Raw genomic sequence first — 16,448 nt, forward strand, 5'->3', positions numbered from 1 at the left:
CCTGATTAGTTTTCCTTTGATGTGATGTCATGATATTTGTAATCAATCGTAACCGATAAAAGCAACAACTTTGTAATCGGCCGAAACCCGCCTCCACCACACCACACACACACACCCGTTCGTCCCAAGCCCATTTCTCCATCCTTCGATCCATCTGGTTACGTTCCACACTTAACACTCGGCGCACAACATCTACACCTTTTTAAGACCAAACTTGGAAAACCGCGCGCACACACACCCACACGAATCCAAGTACAAACCATGGCCCCAAAGGGAGGAAACGCGAAAAAGGAATCCGGAAGGGCCAAGAAGGCGGAGAACGAGGTACGTCGTGAATGTTCGCATAGAGTTGCCGTTGCCGTTCGGGATGTCGTTCTTGAGTGATTGGGAACTAATCGAACCGTTGTTGTGTGCCTTCTTTGCGGTAAAAAAAAAAAAAAACAGGAAAAGAAAAAGGTTGCTGCTGAAAAGTCGAAAGAGGTCAAGGAAGCTGAAGAGTGGAAGTCTGGCTGTACGTTTTTCTTTTCTTTTTCTGCTTTTGCTTTTTCCAAAGATTCAAGGCCATGTGTTGATGTGGAAATGAAATTAGCCAAGGGTACTTCCAAGGCCGACGCTGCTGCTGCTAAAGCTGCTGAAGCCGGTAAGTTCTTAGATCCTTTCTATTACCACTCAAACTAAAAAAAAAAACATTCGGTAGCTCGAAAAAAGGCCGAACGCGAAGCTCTCCTTGCTGCTGAAGAAGCTTCCCTCCCCTCCAAGGGCAAAGCCGCCCCCAAAGCAGGTGCCAAGAAAAAACCTGCCGACAAGCTGGTTGCGACCGGGACAGGTGTTGCCGGCTACTCTGTCAATGACCCTCTCAATTTGAGAAAGGCAAAAGGTCCTGATGGGGAACCTGAGGAAGTCAAAGAATTGAGTGCCAAGGGGATTGATGAGATGCTTGAAGCTTTGGAGCTTGTGAACCAAAAGACGGACAAGGCGACCGTTGGATCCAAGGTAAACAGTCGTTTTGTCAGAGATGATAAATGGGTTTGGAAACTGATGAGAATGAGTAAAGGCTGAGATTATGGTTGATCCTCATCCGGAAGTGCGTTTTGTTTTCCCATCTGTGGTTTATTGATCAACCGGCTTATACAACGGTGTAGAGGAGGTTCAAGGCCGCTTTTGAAGCCTATCTCGACCGTGAAATGCCTATTCTCAAGCAAGAGGTATGTGTGTGCGGTGGGCGGTGGGGGATGACGATATACGGAGCTGATAACTCGTTTTAGCATCCTGGTTTACGACAGAACCAAATGCGCGACATGCTCTACAAGCAATTCCAAAAGGCACCTGAGAATCGTGAGTCAAAAATGTCGCGAATTTCATTTTGCTAAACTAAATTGCTGATGCTTTTTTCGCTACGCAGCTTTCAACCAAGCCAAGATAGCTTACAATGCCACCAAGGACGAAAAGGTGGAAGCGTACAAGAAGATTATGGAAAGTCGCGAAGCCAAGTTTAGTCGCGCGTAGATGAGGTTGCGGTATGTGTTTTGTTGGATAGATCCTGTAGCATGAATAGCATATTTCCTGGTCGTGCGTTAATTGGCCCTGCTCCATCGCAGATGGTAGATGCAAAAAGAAATCATACATGTCGTGGTGGGGGGTATCGTACAACAAGCCCATCGCCTCTCTAGTCTAAAGACATGCCCATGCCACTGCCTTCTGCAGGTATCAATCGGCTCTCCTTTTGCTTTTTGCCCTGCCCCATCTGCTGCAACGCCATTGCCTTTCTTCCCGCTGCTCTGACCTTGATCTTCTCTCTGACCTTTTCCCTCTCCTCGAGTGCCTCGGAGGCCTTGGATGTGGATGCAGCCGTTGTTGATCGAGGCTGGACAAGCTCAATGTGACGCTCGATTTCAAGGGCATTGTCACGAATGTTCTTGGCCGTGTTACCAGACATACTATGACAATGGGGTCAGCCCAAGGCAAAGAAAAAATGAGTGCACCAAATAGACACACCGGTTCTTCCAGAACGCCTTCTCTCGCTTTTGTCTAATCTCGGCCACTCGCTCCATAGCCTTGAGAGTGGTAGCAACAAGCTCTCGGTCGTATCGCACGGGAACGTTTCTCCTCTTCTCGAACTCGAACGTTGTGTCCTGCAAGATGGATCAGTAAACGGGCAACGGCAGCACTGACGGAATCTACTGACGACGACCATCTCCTTGCCGTTTGCCCTCCTGAACGCCTTTGTCCATCTAACCTTTCTAGGGTTCCTCTTCATCTTGAAGTTTTTGTGGCATTTCGATGAGCAGAACCTGAAGCACTTTGCGTCGTTTCTGACGAACATGGTGCCGTGGCCTGGGTAGACGTTGGCGGAGCAGAAGTAGCACTTTTCAATACGCATCGCGGGGGGTTGGGGCGTCGGCTGGTCGGGAGAGGGGTGGATTGAGGAATGGATATTTTCCTATGGCTGCTGCTCGAGGAAACGTAAATCTGACGCCGGGAGAAAGATGGTAAAATGAGGCGATGGATAATGCACGTGGGAGGTGCCTTTGTGGTACCTGTTGGTCGGAGCTAATTTTGGGCTGGGTTTTCGGTTTGTCCCGCCGTGCGGCCAGTGCGCGCCCATTTGCTGCTGCGCCCTGGCCAGATCCCTGAGCGATCCATCGCGCTTCAAAGACTTGCTTCTTCTTCGGTAGTATTAGACTCTCTTTTTCTTCCTTCCATCGTCCTTCTTCCTCCCTCACCGCAGCCGTCTACCTTGCTTCCCCTCGCCCATACAATGAAGATAAGTGCGCCCCCGTCCCGCGCTGCAGAACGCTAACCCGCTTCGCCCCATACGCCCTGATCCTCGTCGGCGGTTTCGGTACCCGGCTTAGGCCCTTGACGGTGAGTTCTCCATCGCTGCTGCTTCCTGCCCCGCTCACCCTGCGCCCCCCCCCCCCGCCACAGCTCTCGTGGCCCAAGCCCCTCGTCGAGTTCTGCAACAAGGTGAGTCCCGCTGCGATCCGTGCCCGCCCACATGCTCATCCCTTCCTTCCAGGCCATGATGTAAGTAGCCCAGCCTGCTTCCCGTGACACGTGTCACCTCGCATCAGATGTTCTAGAAGCGACGCTTGATCTCGGGATGCGGCCGCTGACAGTGTCCCCATAGCTTGCACCAGATCGAGGCTCTTGTCAAGGTGCGTGGCCCAGCTCACATGTCCAATCGCACTGTCTGACTCTTGTTACAGGCCGGTGTCAAGGACATTGTCCTCGCGGTCAACTACCGACCAGAGGTCATGGTCTCCGTGCTCAAAAAGACTGAGGAGGAGTTTGGCATCAGCATCCACTTTAGCGTCGAAACCGAACCTCTCGGCACTGGTGCGTGATCCAGCGATAAGACAGTCGACTTGCAGACTGATGTGTACCAAAAGCTGGTCCCCTTGCTCTTGCTCGGGAAATCTTGGGCAAGGACGACTCTCCATTCTTTGTTTTGAACTCTGATGTCACCTGTGTCTATCCCTTTGAGGCTTTCCGGTAAGGCTTGTGTAATACCTCGATCGCTCGCCACCAGTCTGACTGTTTGTGCAGAGACTTCCACATTGCCCACGGGTGCGAAGGTTCCATCATGGTCACCAAGGTCGCCGAGCCTTCTGCCTACGGTGTCGTGGTCACGAAGCCCAACTCTACTGTGATTGATCGATTCGTCGAGAAGCCCGTTGAATTCGTTGGTAACAGGATCAACGCTGGTATCTATATATTCAACCCCAGCGTTTTGGACAGGATTGAGGTGAGTCTAGCCCTTGGCAAAGAGGGGAAACGTCAGGCTCACACTTTTTTTGTAGCTCCGTCCCACTTCTATCGAAAAAGAAATCTTCCCCGCCATCGCGGCTGACCAGCAACTGCACTCTTTCGATCTTCAAGGGTTCTGGATGGATGTCGGCCAACCAAAAGACTTCCTTGCCGGCACCTGCCTTTACCTTTCCCACCTCACTTCCCAACATTCTCCCTTGCTGACTGACCCCTCCCAAAACAAGTGGGTCTATGGTGGTAACGTGATGGTTGACCCTGTGAGTTGCTCTCTACAGAGCACGATGGCCTGAGGCTCTAACACTGTTTGATAGTCTGCGGAAATCGACCCTACAGCTGTCATCGGCCCCAATGTCGTTATTGGTCCCGACGCGAAGATTGGGCCTGGTGTCCGTCTCCAGCGATGTGTGATCATGTCCAACGCTACCGTGCGAGACCACTCCTGGATCGCCAACTCCATCGTCGGGTGGAACAGCACGGTGGGACGATGGACAAGAGTGGAGAACATTACAGTGTTGGGTGACGATGTGACGATAAAGGACGAGCTCTATGTCAATGGTGCTTCAGTGTTGCCCCACAAGAGTGTAAGTGGGAAAGCTCGTTTAAGCTGCTGTGTTGGTACTAAAACTAGCGGACATTGTAGATCTCTTCCTCTATCACTGAGCCCCGTATTGTTATGTGTAAGTGTCGATGATGATGGAGACTGCGCGTTTTGCTGACTCGTGTATCGCAGAAAAATGGCCATTGATGAATAGATACATACTGTCATATCCGTTTTGCTGAACTATGATGGATGCTGTTGGGTTGCCATTGGGGTTTGGATACATACATATTTATTTTGATGCAGCGATATGCTATAGATCTTGTGAAAACGAACGGGAATTGACGAGAAAAACTTGGCGTCTTTCGCACTCTTTTTCTTGTCATTTTCCGCCGCGCCCACCTTGTCATTTCGCGTCGCCCATTTCGTCGTCTACAAAAAATCCTCCTTTATTCCCGCTGAATACGCGTCCTTTCTTCACGACCTTTTTCTTGCCCTTCCTACTTCATCCCCGGCCAGCCTCATCCCACACCTCTGTGCAATAATGGCACGCTCTCCTCGCCCCACCCCTCTTCCCAACCGACACATATTACCCGTCCACAAACGCCAGTCATTCGTGACAGTCTCTGTCGTCGCAAACGACACGGACACTTCTACCCCCGCAAACTCATCCAGCAACGACTCCTCGTTTCCCGTCGCTATCGCTATACCTGCCCTTGTAGGTGGTATGGCAGTAGCGATCGCTGTATTCGGATTCTGGTGGTGGTGGTCCAAGAGGAGCAAACGCGTCAAACGCGTAAGTCTTGAGCTTCCATCTCACCAAATCAGCGCCCATGCAAAGCTGACTGGGGTTAAACAGGAGAGATGGGAGGCTGCCCAAAGAAGGAAGAATAAGCGTCATGCTGCTGAAAAGGACAAACCAACAGCGCGCCTTCTTCCTGCTGGCCAAAGCCAAAAGACGCCTACCGGTGAAAAGGCCTTTAACCCCATCCTACCACCTCTTTCGACTGCACAGCCGTACTACCCGCCTCCGCAAACTAATGAATACGGTTACACGCCCTCCCAGCAAGGATATGCCGCGTGGCAGATCCAGCCCGACATTGAGCAGGTTCAGTACGGACAGCAGGCCTCCTCACCCCCACAGCAAGGCTATTACAGTCCACCTGCTTATGCCCAAGGATCTGCTCCTCCATTGTCCCGCGATTACTCTTCAGAGTCTACTATCCCCCTCACCCAGAATATCGCTCCACCTGCCACCTCGCCTACCTCGCCCACTAACAGCCACAGCAGCAACAGTAACAGCAGTGGTCATAAATCCAGCGGCAGCGTGCCCCCTCCCCGCCGTTCTTCCTCGGACGAGAAAAAATCATCTACTTTGTCTTCTTCTCCTTCTTCTCCATCTAGCAAGAAAAGCTCGAAAAGCTCGAAAAACTCGAAAAACTCGAAAAACTCTCGCGCGACCGCTCGCATGGCCGTGGCTGAAAGCGCTGCAGCCAACGCGTCCCTAAACCGCATGTTCCGCCACAAACCATCGAAACCGTCCCCGCTTGCCATCAAGGCTCAACAAGAGCGCGACGCCGCACTGGCTGCGAATGACCCCCTCACTCGAATCTCCTCAGACGAGACATCTAATCCATTCAGTACCGAGTCTGAAGGACTCTATCCCCCTGCTGACTCGCGCGACAACGCGACTTTGGGCGAATGGGGTGTCGCTCTCGGTTCGCCAGATGAAGAAGACACGTTTGGCGACTCTCAAGCTGCAGTGCTAGACAACAGTTCGCACTATGGAGCAAAGAGCAGCTATTCCGAGGACCCGTATCTCAAGAAAAAGGCACAGACCAAGAGTGGGATGTACTCTCAAGACCCATATGCTCTTTATCACGAAGAAGAAGAAGGAGAAGAGGAGGAGGAGGAGGAAGACGCTGATAGGTACCACAACGCTGCAGAGAGTATGGGGCTGGGCAGTGCCGGCAAGAACAAAAAGAGAGATGTTGGCAAATGGGTGTAAGGTTCAACAAGTGTATCTAGTCTTTAGCTTTCCGAATTGGTCTTTTTTTTTTCTTGAGTTTGCTTCTTTCTGATGACTCTATAAGAGTCGAGTGTTTCATAGGACGGAAAATGTTCTTTTTTTTAATCGTGTTTCCTATGAGTTTGCCTCTCCGGTGATTCAATACGAGTTTGAGTGTTTTCGTAAAACGGACAGTGTTTTTTTTTTTTTGGCGTTTCTCAGAAGAGTCCCAAATATAGTGTTTTCATATTCTTTGCCTGCTATATCTTATACAGGACTCAAATGCTACCGGATTGATTGGTTATCACACGTGCGCTTTCACTTGGCAGAAAAAGAAGGACCAGCATAAAACTCTCGTGCATATCGTGAATGTAATGTAGCAAGGAAATGCGAGATTCATTAGAAATGCAAACAAAAAGAAGGTTATCCGTTACAACGAGATGCGGCTGTGCGATGCCAAGATATGCAAAAAACCACAGGTTCAATATGATTGGTACAGATGAGATTCGATTGAAAAAAAAAGAAGCCGAATAGATTATGATCAGGGAACTCGATAAAACAATGACCGCATCCGGCTTGGCCATTGCTATCGCGCAGGAGGGCCCATAATGTTTACCACCAGATCCCTATTCCACTTGCCAGGGTCATTCAAAACTCTCTCCTTCTTGTTCTTATCTTTCCCCTCCTTCTCCCCGTCCTTTTCTTTTTCTTTTTTACTTTTCCGACGCACAAGTGACATGGAACGACCGAATGAGCCCAGTTTTGACTTGGTAGTAATAGGAGATGGAGCAAGGGGTCCGGCAGGATGAGGTGCCGGGCTGGCGGCTGCAGGAGATGATGCGTTTGGTGGAACAGGGTACGAAAGTCCGGATGATAATGCGGAATGGTTAAAAGCCGCAGATGTGGGTGTCGATTCGGCGGTAAAAGGGGAAGAATGAGCAGATGGGGTGGTACTGCTCCCCAACGTGTGACCACCGCGAGACTGATCAAACCTCAATGGAGGGGGTGGAGGTAATTTTCCGTCTTCATCTTCTTGCTGGGCATACCCATAAGGAGGCGACGACGAACCAAATAACCCTGTAGTCCCCACAGGGCGTATAGTTTGATCAGAAAGATACTGAGCTTCTCTTTGGGGAGAGACGGGCGCTGAAAATGGTGGCTTCGCCTGCGAAACCGGAGAATTCAAGTCGAGATTCATCATCGGCCTTGTGAAATCAAGTGCCAGGGCTGGTTCCGCTCCGGGCGGCAAAGGGGCCATCGTGTTTCTCGCTGGATCATTGACACTGACGGCCAAGCTGTCCCTGCGACTGCCTGTCGAGAGCCGGCTTACGCGGCTCATCCGCTCACTCGATCGTTTCTCAGAAGTAGCATCCCAGGGCGCTGGACTGTTGTTACTGTCTTCTTTGGCGACTGCAGATACAACATCCCACCAACCACCACCGCCGGAACTAGGCGCTGCACTAGCCGATGCGGGCGAAGATCTTCGGTCTCCAATATTGAGCGGGGTAACGATCAAGGGCGGTAATTGGGGAACGGATCTTTCGACATCAGGCAAGGGTTTGGATGATGGTACTGAGGTATCTGGTGTCAGAGGAGGTTGATCGACCGGAGTAGAGTGCTGAACAAGAGATACGTCCTCCTCAGAATCAGAATCCGAGTCGTAAGATGCCTTTCTATCAGGCAAACTCAAGCTTCTTGTATGCTGAGCCCTCGGGGGATCCACTGCCACGGGACTGCCAGCCTCCGAGTTGGTGAGCCCGCTGGGGAACGCGTTGGACTTGACTCGGCGATGGATTGATGGTGATTTTGCAAATGAAATAGACTGATAATGTTCTTCAGGGCGCCTTTGCTTCAAAAGATTGTCTTTCATGCGGTTGAAAACTTGTTTATAGGACCCATCAGGGAACTAATGTTCATGATTAGCAGGTAGCCCTGGCATGTCGACAATTAAACACGGTAACTCACTCTTTTCTGAACAGCCTCGATCTGCGAGAATGCCCAGTCTGTCATCTGCTGTCTCGTCCCGCCGGCTCCGTCGACCTTTTCTTTTTCAAACTCTGCCAACTCTTCCAAGGCATCATATGCTTTGTCGTCACTCAATCTGGGGTTCACATACAGCGCAGCTGTAGTTGAACTGACAGTAGGTTCTCTAAAAGGTACATCGTCTGGATCGGGTGGAGCAGGCAAGATGTCAATGTACGGTTCGGTGATTGCATGAGGGAGAGGGGAAGGTGGCAGAGCAAAGGTGCGACGCAACAAGAGGAATGTCGGAAGCAGTAAAGGGGCGATAGATGACGCATTGTTTTTAGAGACAAGACATAGCGCTGCCTCAATTTCTCCTAGATCCTTGCTGACCTGAGCACGTCCTGATTTGGCCCATTTAGACTTGAGCATCTGTTCTCGCTTCTCACGGGTGATGAATTCCGATATGAGTTCCATGGTGAAATTAGCAAGGATGTTGGGATCGGGCTGAGAAAATCGAGCGGGAGAGCCTGCTGGTGTGTCGAGTGCTGGTGGAAGATTCGAAAGGGGTGTTTGCGGGCTCCCTTCACGAGCAAATGTCGCTTTGACTGTTGGACTGGTGTTGGCAGATCTTCGGCCGATAGGGGTGTTGAATATTGGCGCAGATATACCTGAAGGTGCATGGACGTGCAAAAACTCTTGACCAGCCGCAGGTCCTCCAGCCTCAATTTCTTTAGCGAGTGCCTGAATCTGTTTGATACACTGTGATTTAGAAGGGGCCGGGAGCTGTATGGGATAGAGAGGTTTGGGAGGAAGAAGTGTCCTGGCTTTGGCGGAGCGGAATGCCGGTCGAAGTGCCGGTCGACGGGAGAGAGTCTGTTGGGCGGGTCAGCATATCGCGTCCGATGACCGCATGCAAAATCCACTCACCAGCCCTTCCACGTGCTCGAGCTCTTTACCAACACCCCACCTGCCTTCTCCAGGCACTCTTCGTCTAATATGTTGAATCAGCATCCTCTCAGCATCTCCCAATGCAACCATCATTAGCTGATTGGCCAATTCTTGCAAAGTAAAGTATGATAGAGACATTCTCAAAGAAAGAATGAGGGTCAGGCCTATTTGTTGGTTTTCATTGAGTAACTGGGCTTGTGATGATCGTGGTGGGCGACGAGGCGACGGATACACGTCTCGAGATGGCGATGTAGGTGGGCTAGAAGCAGAATTTTCCCGAAGAAAATCCTCTAGCTCGCCCATACGCTTTGCGATATCCTCAAAGGCTTCCCTTCCCATTGTGCCCTTTCCCGCTCTGCCAGGCTTTTTCTCCTTGAATTTTGCTTCGCGAGCGAGGACATATTCGAGGATGATTTCCCGAGAATGTTGGATGGAGGGCGGAGGAGTGGCCAAGAGATGGCTGAGGATAGTGGCGACTGAAGCGGAACGGGCGAGCGGAAAGGGGCCAACGGGAGGTGTGAGGTCCTGAGGCTGTGGGACGTTTGTGAGGTAGCGGGCCCTGTCGAAGATGTGCGCGATGTGCGGAGGAGTCTGAGTGTGTGAGCGTAGTCCACGGGAAGGCGTACTTACGATATCTTCGAGATGCGCGAGGGCGAGTGAGATGGTAAAGAGGGAGTCGCCCTTTGCCCGTCTGTGGGCTATCCACTCCTCGATGGCGTCTGCGGCGTAGCTGGCCGGGGTGCGGGGGTTGGCGAGGAGGGCGACGAGGTGCGGGGGGGGCGTTGCCTGTCCCATCATGTTGGCGGAATTGAATACAACGAGAGACACAATTCTCCCGTCTCGGACTTCTTGTTTCCCGTCCTTCTCCCCCGCCGAGCGGCGACCCCCGCTGCCTCCACCCGCGCAGCCACGCGCCTGACTTGGTTGAGTCACCCGCAACAAAAATCCCCGCATAGCATTCGAACCGGGACTACACCAACCCCATAATGCCCTCACACCTCTCCCGCCTTCCTCGTCCAGCCCCTACACAGCCGGCCCGCCCCGCCGACCATACATCCTTCCTCCTGGAAAGAACCCTCTCCACAAAATCAAGCGTCCCGTCTCTCATTCGAACAAACAGCTTCAAACCACTCAAGCTTGATCGTCCTCTGAACAAGTCAAAGACCAAACATGTCTCTCCTACCAGCCCTAAGACAGGTCATGGAAGGAGCAGGCCTTGTAAGCATGCATTGCTTACAGCAAATCCATGTCTATACTAACAAGTTTCTTAAAAGCGAACATTGGTCACGCACGGTCCGCCCAAAGCACTCCGACCCGCATTCCCTCCCACGCTCGCTTGAGTAACCAAATATTTGCAGTCGCTACCCCATTCTGCACTCCCCCCTCATCAATGGAGACTCCCAAGCTTCCAAATATTACCAAAGGGACGCCGCTATCTCAGGGTCCAAACGATGATGAGCTGCTGAAAGATTTGGAATTTACTTTTGTTGAAGATGATGATGAAGCTGGGGAAGAGCACATCACTAATGGGAAGCAAGGACGAGATGACCTCCGTTCCGAAACTCAAGGCAGAAGTTACGAGTCCTTTGTCGCAGTTACAGAGCATAAAAGACATGCCTATCATCACCAGCTACCCAGATCCACACCACCCTCGTCCTCAATTCTTCGCAAATCCCTTGTTGAATCAAAGAGACAGCTTGAGCTTACCAGAAAGCAACGCAATGAACTAGACTCAAGGATCGTAAAGCTTGAAAGAGAAGGGATGAAAAATGCTTGGACCGAGCTGGTGAGAATGGCCAATGCAGAGCTTGAAGAAGTTTGCAAAGCCAAAGAGCTGTTGCTCCAGCTGAAGAGTGATCTCGATTCAGAAGATTACGACGCATATACCTGTTGAAATACATTACACTGTACATTATCTCCATATGACCATTACTTGTGATACCCCTGCGATAGATTTATGACAACAGCGCCTGAACAATATGGTTGACCCTCAACTGCCTCAGATCTGTGTATGTCTGGCCACAACCCACAAACAGGATGGGTTGCCCAGTAATGTACGTCATTGACAATGCCGCCCCGACCTTGTCGTCCTGCGATAGCAACCATATATCAGCTGATCGCCGTAAACATACAGACGAATATGACCCACGATAGTATCAAACTTTGTCAAGATGATTCCATCAATCCCTCTTTTCCTCGCCACCCCACCAACACCGGCTCCAGAGAAATCCCTCAACGCCCGGTCAAACTTTGTCAACTGGTCCACTGCCTCGTTCCCAACCAATGCCTCGCCTACAAAAACAATTTTATCCGGGTTGTTCACCGTAACAAGTTTGGCCAATGCGCGCATAAGTGGTTCGTTATCCTGCATTCTACCTGCAGTGTCGATGAGGACGACATCGAATGCGTGCTCTTTAGCTGTTCCGTAGTGTCAGCCTTGGAAAAGCAGTGTTCTGCTTAGGTTGAATTTAAACCTTACCGTAGGTAATAGCGTCCTTGGCAATGCCGGCGGCATCCTTCCCATACCCTCTTTCAAACAGTTCAATCCTCTTCCCCTTGCCTTGACCCATTTCTTCCCCCAGAGCACCCAAATTCCTCACATGGACTCGGAGCTGTTCCACCGCACCGCTTCGAAAGGTATCACAGGCGGCGATTAGTACCCTCAGTCCGTTTTGAAGGAGCCAGAAACAGACTTTGGACAGATTTGTAGATTTACCTACACCATTGACACCAACAAATGTCATGGTGTAAGGGTCGGGACCAGAGTCGAGCGAGGAGGATGTAGCGCTGAGGGTTGCGAGATGAGAGGATCGCTTGCGTTGAATTTCCAACAGGATATCAGTAGACGTCTTTGGCGTGAGCACACGCGTAAGCGACGTGGAAAGAACAGATTGAACTTCCGACTTGACGCTGCTCAGGCCACCAAGTTTTTTCCCAACCAGGGCAGCGCCTACGCTATCGCATAACTTTTCAGCAATATCCTTGGCCACATTCTTGGACATCAAATGCTTCTCCATTTCGACCAACACCGGGGCTAGGTCATTCCGAGTCAGGATCTTGCTTCCTGTAAGTCTTGAAAACATGCTAGTCCAAGAACTTTGACTTGACCCATCATCTGTTGCCCGGTTCAGGGAAAGACGGGATGTACCGCGCGCAATGATCTCTTCCTCGGAGGGAAGATTCTCCTGAGAAGTCACAGGTGCCCGTCGGAAATCCCAATCTGCCACTTGATACGCTCCCGTCTCATTCCTTGTACCTAGAGCCTCCGAGGAAACGAGGGATTCTTTATCTACGGAAACCGTATCGTTTGCTGACGAATCGGGAGCAGGGGTGGAGTAATCGAGAGCAGCCATATCGTCAGCGGTCACTGGAGAGTCGCCCCAACGACGCATAAGTTTGGAAGTTGCGTTTACAGGGGGCTTTCGAGATGGTGACGGGGAGGGGGAAGGGCTCAGTCTACTCATTCATCAGTTAGAAGGGAAAAAAAGGCCCATAACGCGCGATTGACAAATATATACAACTTACCCATCACGCACGCCACGCCTTTTTCCGCCTTTCATCTTCGCTTTCAAAGATTGTACATTCTTTGCAATCTCTTCTGCACTGACCGCTGGTTGTGATCCGACATCAACGTCTGAAGTATCGGCACTGGAAATGGCAGGATTGGCTCCATCTGAGACTCTCTGTTTTACCAATGTACTTCGTGACTTCTTCTCCTGGCTAACTGTCAGCCGTCTCCCGCTTTTCTCATTGTGTAGCGTTCGACCTACCCCTTCGCAGTTTCTAAAGCACCTATCCCATACTTCATCCCATCTCTCTTCCACAATCTTTTCCTTGAGCTGTTTTAAAGCTGATCCTGCGGAAGCACCGCCAGAAGACAGAGATTCGATTAATGATGTGACATAAGGCTGGAAGAGGGCGAGAAATAATGCCTTGGTACGCTCTAAGAGAGCAGGAACGTATGTCAGAGGAAGTAGCGCAGGAAAAACCACCTTACATTGCTTATTAGCTTGTTGAACGGAAAGAACGAGTAATGTGGATGGATACGCACGACAAATACAAGACCTAAGCCATTGTCTACACTCCATCTGACACTATAGCCGTCCTTCTCCAAACCTTGCTCTTCTCCATTCGCCATCGCCTTGCCCTCAATGAATGTAGACTTGACAAGCGCATTAATAGGAGAATTGGGTGTATTGGCAAGAGTTTCAAAAGTGGGGGTAAAGGCGCGAGACCAAAGGACGAGGCCGCCTACAGTAAAGAATCAGCAAGCATCCAAAAGGCGAGTATAATGGAGACTTGCTTTGGTGTGATATCGATATGTGATCGAGCATTATTGTATGTTTTCCGAGGGATGCAAGTCGAGTGTGACAACAAATGGTAATGTCGGGCCGCCCTGCGTTACTGGGCTGTTTGTTCAGTCGTTCGTTACTGATAGCGAGGGCGAAGCTCCGACATCCGATCGAATTAGTAATTCGTCTTTAATAAAAAAATGTAATATAAGTTGTTACCGCTAATCATCTTGTTGGGAAATCCTAATGCTAATTAGTAAAAATCAAGTGACATTACGAGTACTCTGACCAATCAGTAATTATAATAATGCCGCACCTCCACCGGCCCCAAGTGAACTGCACCCACCACAACACACGTCTGCACGAAGAAGTAGAAGAGGACATTGTAGAATTTCTCGCTACCCTCAAATAACCCCTTATCGCTATTATCCTAACCCATTCTCCCTTAATCATGGCATCGTTCCGAATCACTGCCCGTCCGTTTCTGGCGGCGCTTACGCCTGTGCCTCGTGCTTATAGGCCGGCCGCCATTTGTGCCAGAACATTTTCGACCAGCTTTGCCAGATGGGCAGTAGTTAAAGACGGACCGCCCGTCACTCAAACCAACCGTAAATATGGTATTCTACTTTCAAATAAACTCTCTGACTGGCCTACAGGTGCAGAGCAGACTCTTCGTCGTTTCTGGAAGACAGTCAACATCTCGGCTACTCCTTCAGATGGTTACCTCATCACCCTTGATCATCGCGCACTAAAAACTCCTTTCGGGGCCAAACTTGAAATTCCAAAAGAGAGAAGGCTGCTTGCAGCCTTGATAGCCAATGAATGGGAGAATCAGGATGAGGTTCTGAAGCAACATGCTCTGCCTGTGGTATGTGCTCGCAGTTCTTTAGGAAGAGTCGTGCTCAGTTTTCGTCCAGACTTCGTTGGCATCTCGAGCAATAGACGGTCTCTCGGAAGGACCCACTCGCCCTGCCGTAATTGATGCTCTCTTGAAATATCTCGAGACCGACACCATTCTCTACCCCCACGACGCGCCTCCTCCTCTCGTCCGTTTACAAAAGGAACATTGGGACCCTCTGTATAAGTGGTTAAAAGAAGATTTTGGTGTAGAACTTCAATTGGCACAAGGCTTTGGCGCCGTTAAGCTGTCCGATGAAAATATGGAGAAACTGAAAAAAGTGGTGGAGACAATGGACGGGTGGGAGCTTGCAGGTAAGCATCTCCATTTGAATCGCTAAATACGACTGACTAAACCACCTGACAGCCTTTGAGCGGGCAGTGTACGCCACTAAATCATTTGTGATCGCCCTCGCCCTCTGTCGCGGTCGTTTAACGGCCCATGAAGCGGCTCAGGCCAGCCATGTTGAAGTGAGCAGTCAAATTGAACGTTGGGGAGAAGTTGAAGACAGTACGTTTTTTCTTTAACTGTGTTCCATAGCGTGAGCTAACGAATGACAGCGCATGATGTGGACTATCAAGATATCCGACGGGCCCTTGGCAGCGCTGCTTGCCTTTTGATCAAGTCATAATATACATATCACTCAACAGAAATTCAAATGCATGGACTTAAAGCACATCGTTCAATTCTATACTAGGTCCATTTGTTGATTCCAAGATCACAGAGGTGATGGATGAGCCTGTCATGTCCGAATTAGTAACGGTTGGGCTCTGAAAAAGAAAAAAGGTGAAAAAAAACCTAGAATACGTACCCTTCTTCTTCTTGCTCTTTCCAGCGGCAGCAAGCGGGTCGTCTGTTTGGTTCGCAGCAGCCTGGTTGTCTCTAACAGTCTGTATGAACGATTTAATGTTGCTTTCCACCGAAGGAATACCAAAATCTACTCTCGCAACATTAACCTTGACGATCCCTTGTTTGTCTGCCCTGTACTCCATTTTTCCGGCCGCATCTCTGATCCTCTCTGCCAATTCTTCGCCTTCAGCTACACCACCTCGTTTGGCGACCGGCATGAGACCTTTCGGACCCAAGAATCTGGCAAGAGACCTAGTTACAGCAGGCATCATCCCAGGAGTTGCAAGACATCTCGTAGGGTGGATTTTACCGCTCAGCACGGGCTCGAATAGTTCATCACCTCCGACATACGCTGCGCCTGCCTCTTTGGCAAGAGTAGCAGAAGGAGAGGACGGTTCGGCGAAAACAAGAATTGTTTCTGATGTTCTACGTGGATCCAGAGGAAGGGTGAAAGAGCCACGGATAGGAAGTGCTGATTTATGGGACTTGGTATGGAGTGTCAAAGAATAAGTAGACGTTGGATGGGCAACTTCCAAAGCCTGTCAACGGATTAGCCACGAGAACGCTGTCTCATAATGAGTTAAACGTACACGGAGAACTCGAGTTGCTTCAGAAGCAGACAAGGCGTCCGGATTAGCGATCTTCTTCTTGCTTTGCTTCTTTTGAACACGCGCTCCAGCAGTAGCTGTGGTCGAGAACGAAGCCGAAGCGACAGCAGGGCGCTATTGGGGGGTTAATTTTGGTACAAATAAGTAGCCACTTCACACTCACAATCACTTGTGTGAGCGATCTGCCTGAGACTCGAATGCTTGAAGAGATCATGGTGCTGGTGAATGTATCGGAAGATGTAGATGATGAGATGGGTGGGCTGGTTGAGGCGTTTGAGGGGGTCGAGAACGTGGGTTTTACGGACTTTGAGAGCTTCCTGTTTCTATTGGGCCTGTGTCTTGCGTTTGCAGCCTTTTTATTGAACTTATTGAGCCTTTTTTCGAGATGTCTGTAGAGCTTTGCTTGTTGAACAAAATACTCGTTCGACGCTGCTGCTGCTGCCTCCTCTTCTGGTCGTCGTTCTTGTTGCGACGATGAAGAAGAAGAGAGGGTCGAAAAAGAATTGTGACGTGGCATTCTGCAATGTAGCAAGGATGATCTCTTATTCTCATAAATTATTATTAATAAGGG

The 16,448-nt window shown here is 50.2% G+C and overlaps 9 protein-coding genes; 5 read left to right on the forward strand and 4 right to left on the reverse strand.

Moving 5' to 3' along the window:
- Window positions 1–62: 62 nt before the first annotated feature.
- Window positions 63–1,657, forward strand: CNAG_01811 (hypothetical protein). XM_012197384.1 has 8 exons: window positions 63–324; window positions 445–511; window positions 590–640; window positions 698–993; window positions 1,055–1,084; window positions 1,143–1,205; window positions 1,266–1,335; window positions 1,403–1,657. The coding sequence occupies exons 1-8, from the start codon at window positions 262–264 to the stop codon at window positions 1,504–1,506; spliced, it is 744 nt and encodes a 247-aa protein (XP_012052774.1). The 5' UTR covers window positions 63–261; the 3' UTR covers window positions 1,507–1,657.
- CNAG_01812 (large subunit ribosomal protein L24e) lies at window positions 1,246–2,458 on the reverse strand. XM_012197385.1 has 4 exons: window positions 2,186–2,458; window positions 1,996–2,132; window positions 1,625–1,937; window positions 1,246–1,563 (listed from the first exon to the last, which is right to left on the reverse strand). The coding sequence occupies exons 1-3, from the start codon at window positions 2,378–2,380 to the stop codon at window positions 1,667–1,669; spliced, it is 603 nt and encodes a 200-aa protein (XP_012052775.1). The 5' UTR covers window positions 2,381–2,458; the 3' UTR covers window positions 1,246–1,563; window positions 1,625–1,666.
- Window positions 2,459–2,676: 218 nt separating this feature from the next.
- On the forward strand, window positions 2,677–4,642 carry CNAG_01813 (mannose-1-phosphate guanyltransferase). XM_012197070.1 has 12 exons: window positions 2,677–2,764; window positions 2,818–2,865; window positions 2,929–2,967; window positions 3,020–3,027; window positions 3,131–3,158; window positions 3,210–3,339; window positions 3,393–3,495; window positions 3,550–3,748; window positions 3,804–4,028; window positions 4,083–4,352; window positions 4,412–4,448; window positions 4,502–4,642. Coding segments are annotated over exons 1-12 (1,095 nt in total). The 5' UTR covers window positions 2,677–2,758; the 3' UTR covers window positions 4,504–4,642.
- Window positions 4,643–4,669: 27 nt separating this feature from the next.
- On the forward strand, window positions 4,670–6,623 carry CNAG_01814 (hypothetical protein). XM_012197386.1 has 2 exons: window positions 4,670–5,105; window positions 5,169–6,623. Exons 1-2 carry the CDS (start codon window positions 4,854–4,856, stop codon window positions 6,315–6,317), a joined length of 1,401 nt encoding a protein of 466 aa, XP_012052776.1. The 5' UTR covers window positions 4,670–4,853; the 3' UTR covers window positions 6,318–6,623.
- CNAG_01815 (hypothetical protein) lies at window positions 6,546–10,043 on the reverse strand. XM_012197071.1 has 4 exons: window positions 9,861–10,043; window positions 9,210–9,821; window positions 8,283–9,155; window positions 6,546–8,223 (listed from the first exon to the last, which is right to left on the reverse strand). Exons 1-4 carry the CDS (start codon window positions 10,026–10,028, stop codon window positions 6,904–6,906), a joined length of 2,973 nt encoding a protein of 990 aa, XP_012052461.1. The 5' UTR covers window positions 10,029–10,043; the 3' UTR covers window positions 6,546–6,903.
- Window positions 10,044–10,146: 103 nt separating this feature from the next.
- CNAG_01816 lies at window positions 10,147–12,996 on the forward strand. Of its 2 annotated transcripts, XM_012197387.1 has the most exons (4): window positions 10,147–10,448; window positions 10,505–11,284; window positions 11,365–12,296; window positions 12,362–12,996. In XM_012197387.1, exons 1-2 carry the CDS (start codon window positions 10,217–10,219, stop codon window positions 11,122–11,124), a joined length of 852 nt encoding a protein of 283 aa, XP_012052777.1. In that variant the 5' UTR covers window positions 10,147–10,216; the 3' UTR covers window positions 11,125–11,284; window positions 11,365–12,296; window positions 12,362–12,996. The 2 variants fall into 2 exon arrangements, with proteins under 2 accessions (XP_012052777.1, XP_012052778.1); XM_012197388.1 differs by having other exon boundaries at window positions 10,505–12,296.
- Window positions 10,826–13,691, reverse strand: CNAG_01817 (signal recognition particle receptor subunit alpha). XM_012197389.1 has 7 exons: window positions 13,534–13,691; window positions 13,282–13,481; window positions 13,001–13,222; window positions 12,756–12,946; window positions 11,710–12,686; window positions 11,380–11,648; window positions 10,826–11,320 (listed from the first exon to the last, which is right to left on the reverse strand). The coding sequence occupies exons 1-7, from the start codon at window positions 13,562–13,564 to the stop codon at window positions 11,186–11,188; spliced, it is 2,025 nt and encodes a 674-aa protein (XP_012052779.1). The 5' UTR covers window positions 13,565–13,691; the 3' UTR covers window positions 10,826–11,185.
- A 140-nt stretch (window positions 13,692–13,831) lies between these two features.
- On the forward strand, window positions 13,832–16,319 carry CNAG_01818 (ATP synthase mitochondrial F1 complex assembly factor 2). XM_012197390.1 has 5 exons: window positions 13,832–14,130; window positions 14,179–14,390; window positions 14,440–14,734; window positions 14,787–14,930; window positions 14,981–16,319. The coding sequence occupies exons 1-5, from the start codon at window positions 13,974–13,976 to the stop codon at window positions 15,049–15,051; spliced, it is 879 nt and encodes a 292-aa protein (XP_012052780.1). The 5' UTR covers window positions 13,832–13,973; the 3' UTR covers window positions 15,052–16,319.
- On the reverse strand, window positions 15,056–16,367 carry CNAG_01819 (large subunit ribosomal protein L1). XM_012197391.1 has 4 exons: window positions 16,041–16,367; window positions 15,860–15,991; window positions 15,232–15,808; window positions 15,056–15,159 (listed from the first exon to the last, which is right to left on the reverse strand). The coding sequence occupies exons 1-4, from the start codon at window positions 16,089–16,091 to the stop codon at window positions 15,089–15,091; spliced, it is 831 nt and encodes a 276-aa protein (XP_012052781.1). The 5' UTR covers window positions 16,092–16,367; the 3' UTR covers window positions 15,056–15,088.
- Between the last annotated feature and the right edge of the window lie 81 nt (window positions 16,368–16,448).

The sequence above is a fragment of the Cryptococcus neoformans genome, chromosome 11, assembly GCF_000149245.1.
Source record: "Cryptococcus neoformans var. grubii H99 chromosome 11, complete sequence".
Classification (NCBI taxonomy): domain Eukaryota; kingdom Fungi; phylum Basidiomycota; class Tremellomycetes; order Tremellales; family Cryptococcaceae; genus Cryptococcus; species Cryptococcus neoformans.